General features: G+C 36.1%; 1 protein-coding gene across 1 annotated transcript; it reads right to left on the reverse strand.

The window, feature by feature from the left end:
* Positions 1 to 1,683: 1,683 nt before the first annotated feature.
* On the reverse strand, positions 1,684 to 5,586 carry LOC136818410 (ubiquitin carboxyl-terminal hydrolase 8-like; the record flags this gene model as incomplete). Its single annotated transcript, XM_067074745.1, has 5 exons — positions 5,404 to 5,586; positions 4,168 to 4,253; positions 2,484 to 3,782; positions 2,269 to 2,371; positions 1,684 to 2,031 (listed from the first exon to the last, which is right to left on the reverse strand). Coding segments are annotated over exons 1-5 (1,974 nt in total), but the record flags the coding sequence as incomplete, so codon positions are not given.

Below are 5,586 nucleotides of genomic sequence, written 5' to 3' on the forward strand. Positions count from 1 at the left end.
TGCTTTATCGCCGTTTGGATATTTGAAGGTCCAGAGATGATTAGCACATTTCATGAAGGAGTTATTTGAGGAAAAAAGGTCACATTCTTGTAGAAGATCTAAAAGGTATTCACCGTTACGATTTGTAGCCTTGTCAAATGAAAAAGGAACATCAGGGTAGGCAAGTTTGGCATTAAAATCACCGGCTATGGAAAGAAAATTATGCCTTGGAATATGGCTAAGCAAGTTTTTAAGTGACGAATTATAATATAATAATATTATAATATTAATAAAAACTCCTCGACATCTTCCTCGGGAGCACTGTTGTGGGGGCTATAGGCACACACTACTGTTAAAACTGGTTTGCTGGAAAATTCAGCAATCACGATTCTAGGTGTAATTTTTTCAATTCTTATTAAGTTGCTGGCTGCTCTAGATGAAAGAAGAAAGCCAATCCCTCCAACAGAAGCGTTAACCGTGTTTTTTGTTGCAGATGAGGTGATAAGCTCGGAGGAAGAAATAGAATCGTAAATTAAATCATCGTCAGGGTGAAATATTCGATGTTCTTGAAGAGCAATGATGTCTGTCTATAGAGTTATTAGACATGGAGAGTACAAGTTCATTAAGTTGTGTTGGTCCGCTAAGTGTGCGAACGTTAAAAGTACTGACTTTTAAGAAGTTAGAACATCTTAAAAGTTTTGTTGGTTTTGATTTTGATTGATCAGGTTCCATCTTATCTGGAGAGACCCTCCCATTGGGGTTTAAGATCTCACCTTCATTGGATCCCAAAGTGGAATCAAAGAGAGAAGAATGATCGAGAAAAGCAGGGGCTTGACCGGTAATCAAAGGCCTATCCCTGTTAGGGACTACCAATTGATCCCGGACCCTGGAGCTGTATGAGAAATCCATTGTCTTTTCAAATTGCTAATATAGTATGTGTTGCGCAACGACTACATACCCATTTTCCCATAGGTGGGGCAGTTCTCAACTAACTTGAGAGTTTTCTCCGTAACCAAAGTGGTTAGGCAGAAGAGGATCAAAAACCAATTCAACTATCTGTTGTTAACTGCCTAATGATCCCTATCGCTCTACCTGCTATAGAACGAGATTTTTTTTTTAGGCTGGTATACTCCAGCTGGTGTTATATCAGAGTTTTCCTTCCCCTATTTGAATTGCCTTACTGGGCTATAAGATGCTCCAACTACACCTAATTCTCCGAAGAGTATGGAATGAAAATAAAATAAAATTGTGATTAGAATTATGATACATCATTATACTTGACATTCTCGGATATATACAGATAAAAAAGAACATGTGCACTAGCTTTGCTTGCTATCCAGCTACCGATTTTCAACACTAAAGTGATTAACATCGTCATTCGCTGTAAATTCAAAACGATCAAAAATTATATAACATGCAGCGATTATTAACACTGAAGTGATTATCATCGTTACAGTCGTAGAAAGATGGATGTATAATTTAGGATATCAATGAAAAGAGCGAAGAACGGATGTCAAAAACATCAGTGGAAGAAATAGTGAAACTGAACTGTCAAGTAAAGCTAACTCGTTGGCTTTGCAGGGCAAGGGCGCCAGGCTTCGAGTGAAACCATCCTTGAGGAGGATTTGAAAGTCAACCCGCATACCCTATGAAATATGCTTCATAGCATGAACATCTAGATAAGAACTGAAAGAAAAATGATACCTTATTGACATCATTGTGAAGTCCATCCAAAACAATCAATAAGACTTCATGCGAATCTTGTTGTTCATATGTCAAGAATCGCCGTGAAATACCTCCCAAAGCTAACTTGAAATCGATCGGGGAGACGGACCGATAGGTGCCAGACACAAGAACTTTCATGATGAAAGCAAATTCACGAGCGATGACACCTTTCAGTGGATTTGTATTGATTTTTTCTGCATTTAAATCTTTTTCGTACAACCCAGATGAGAAGTAGCGAACCAAAGGAGGAGTGTTCACTAAACATTGAAGCACTGAATTCATATAACATGTGTTGCCAAGATTTTTCAAACCAGTCAATGACATACCCTGAAAAAAATGTAAAACAAAATATTTGAAATGTGACCACTACCTGACAAAAAAGATAATTCCTTGGGGGATAAGATTGTTTTAGAGTAGAGCCATATCACCATAGAACAACAAAAATGACGTTTGTCGAGTTTTGTATAAACCAAAAACTCCAAGCATAAGATTCTAGAAATTCCCCACAAGAGATGAGAAACTTTTGGAAAGATCAAACAACTTAAAACAATAAGAAAACAATACCTGGCTACCATACACAGGGGAAAGATTTCTCAATCTGGAAGCCGAAATGGGTTTCGATGCACGATCGATGAGATGAGTTGGTTTTGTATTGCTACTGGGAATGCTGTGGAAAAATACGAGAATTGTAATTATTTCAATGCAAGAAATTAATAAAATCAACTAAATTATAAATGTTAAATGTTTATGACATAAATCAGAGAAGATAATTTTAATACCTTGGTTTAGAGCCTCGATCAACAATCGGTGTTTTTGGTTTGTTTTTATTCAAGTTTGCCAAGTTTTCAGCTAGATTTGGTGAGGATAAAGAACGTTTCAATGAAGGTTGTTTTGGAAGGTCCAGAGAATCTGTTGTATAGCGCGAAGTTGCAGGTACAGTGTTCTTTGGTGCCTGAGGAACGTTTATAGGTGTGGATGGAGACTGTGTAACCTTTGGTGGTTGAGTGAGAGATGGCGGTTTAGGTTTCATCGGGTTTTGAGGTGTTGCCGCTTGGTTGACTGGTGGCGGCGGGTGTTGCTTTAAGATGGGTTTCGTTGGTTGTTGAGGAGTAACTGGTAGTTGAGATGTATTAATTGTTGATTTAGGCTGTTGTGTGATATTTGAAGATGGTTGTGGTGGGATCAATTGTGAAGGTTGTTTTTGTATAGGTTGGTGTGGCGTGTTCTGTGGTGGTTGCTGTGGTTGAACTTGCGGCTTTTGTGCTGTTTGAGGAATCATATTTGACTGATCTGGTTTTGGAGTTGTTTTTTTTGGTTGTGTTGAAGCTTGATTCTGTGGTGTAGGCGGCTTGCTGAGCGCATTTTGTGCTGCTTTGGGTGTCGCTATTGTGGTTGGGGTGATATTTGAAGTTGCTTTTGGAATGTTCGATGAATCTTTCAAATTCTGGTTGGTTGGATCTAATGTTTTCATATTCAATTGTTTGTTTACTAAATTATTCGAAGCATTGTTTGATTGCAAATCAGGAGGTACCCAATGAGTGGTTTTAGTATTATGATCGATATAATAGACTTTGCCTGAGTTCTGATCAACCTTTTTTACCCAACCGTTTGGCAGTCCCGGTGTCGTGTCAAGTTTACCAGCTTTTTTATTGGGTGTAATTAAAGTCTCTTTATCATGAGAAATATTCGGCTCAGCAAAATCATCTTTTTTTATGGAATTTTTTGTCTCTTCAATAGCTTTATTTACAACTGGTTTAGGAGGTTCTTTTTTATCATTATCTTGTTCTAAATTAACAAGAGGTTTGTTTGGTTCAATTGGCTTATTTGGTGTGACTGCCTTCTCTGGTGTTTCTTTATGATCAGTATTGGTACTGGGTGTTAGTGTCGTTTTACTGTCTCCATTAGGAAGGGAGGGGTAAACAACTTTTTGGTTAGTAATATTTGCATTGTTTTTATCATTGGATTCTTCTGACAGGATTCTTCTCATCTTGGTGAGTTTGTCTTCAGGTTCAACCACAGAAGGTTTATTGACCGTTGTGTTTGGTAGTGTCGGTGGTTGCACTTCCTCTTCTAATTCTCTGTGAAGTGGAGAGGCACAGCGAAAATTTAATTAGTGACAAACAGTCTCATTTGATCTTATTTAGATTAGTTAAGGCAAAGTCCAACAACTAAAGTAAAAACAACTTCAAGAAATTATTAAATTAATTTGAAAGTGTTTAAATCCGAAGTGTAACCCTTAAATCAATATTCACTTTTATCAACAAATGGAACTTGTCCATCAGCTAGATTTTCAAGCAAGACCTCTATCACACCATAAAATTCAACAAAAATTTTAATTATAAATGTGACCCACAAATTGTGTTCATTTTTCTAAAAATACCCCTTTCTAAAAAGAAGAATGTATATGTAATGAATATTTTTGATCAAAATCTATTAAGAATTTTTAAAGTGATCAGATCTTACTGTTTTGGAAGACTTGATGCCAGTGTAGGATATGCTAAACTCTCCAACAAAGCTGAAACATCCAGATCTTGACTGACTGGCTTTGTCTAAGGAATGACAATTTGATACATATAGGAGGTAAATCAAATTATTTTGTGAAGCCATATATGGTCCAACCCTTTTAGCTGGATACACTGTAAGGGTGTGTTTTCGGAGTGCTAAATTGCTAGTCTGACAGTAAATATATGGTGTATCTTTATAGCTTCGACTCGCACACATTTTGGTTTGTTTTGCACATTGTGTCCATGTCTCAGGCTCATTTCAGCAAAATAAGATATGAAATCAAACTACACTGTAAGGGTCAGAAATGTTCGGTAAAATGCATGTAAGGGTACCATTTCACTGCTCAAGGGCTGCACTGTAAGGGTACGATTTTGAAAGCCATTTTTTTATGGCACATGCCGTTGTTTAGAAACCGAGTTGCCCCCCCCCGGTGAAGATCTTATTGAGATAATAAAAAAGGGACAATAACTACCGGGTGACCCACGAAAAAGTATAAGAGTTTGGAGGGCAACTGTGTCCGAAAAAAATTGAATTTTAACTAAATTCTTTTTTCATGGTAAAGAGGAAAGGCAAACTTAAATTTTGATGTATCATTTTTTAATTCTGGGAAAGTAGTTATCGAGATATGGAGGTATAAAGTCAAAAGTCATTAAAAAAACAGTTAAAAAACGTCAAAAACACAGTATCAAATTTGTATCAGAACAAACATCTTTCCTTTGATCATTTGCTATTTCTTTGTCTTAAAAATTTCCTTAAGAAAAAAATAAGTAATATCGAATTATGGACAATTCCCGCATCGTCCTTAAATTGGGAATAAATAAAAAGTGCCAAAAGTAGCAAAAAGAATTGTCAACCTTTGTTATTCTTTTTGAATCCTTCCGGTAAAAGAAATCAAAACATGCTTCTCACTCTTTTTATTTGTTAAAATTAATAAATTTGATACGATCTTTTTTGACGTTTTTTAACTGTTTTTTATAATGACTTTTGACTTTATAACTCCATATCTCGATAACTACTTTTCCAAAAAGTTAAAAAAACAATTAAAAAAATTAAAAAACAATACATCAAAATTTAAGTTTGCCTTTCCTCTTTACCACGAAAAGAGAATTTAGTTGAAATTCAATTTTTTTCGGACACAGTTACCCTCCAAACTCTTATACTTTTTCGTGGGTCACCCGGTATTATTATTATTACCTTTCTAATGTGTTCAGGGTTGATAGTCATCGTTGGGTAATGAAGAACCCATTTTTGAATGCCCCCTTTCAAGATCATCACTTTATACTCAGCTTCTGCTTTGCATAGTATCTCTTGTAAAATCACTGATTTGTCCATCAAAAGCTCTCCAGGTTCCTGCTCCTCGTTAAAAGTTTCATTAAC

The sequence above is a fragment of the Clytia hemisphaerica genome, unplaced genomic scaffold (assembly GCF_902728285.1).
Source record: "Clytia hemisphaerica strain Z4C2 unplaced genomic scaffold, Clytia hemisphaerica genome assembly, whole genome shotgun sequence".
Taxonomy (NCBI): domain Eukaryota; kingdom Metazoa; phylum Cnidaria; class Hydrozoa; order Leptothecata; family Clytiidae; genus Clytia; species Clytia hemisphaerica.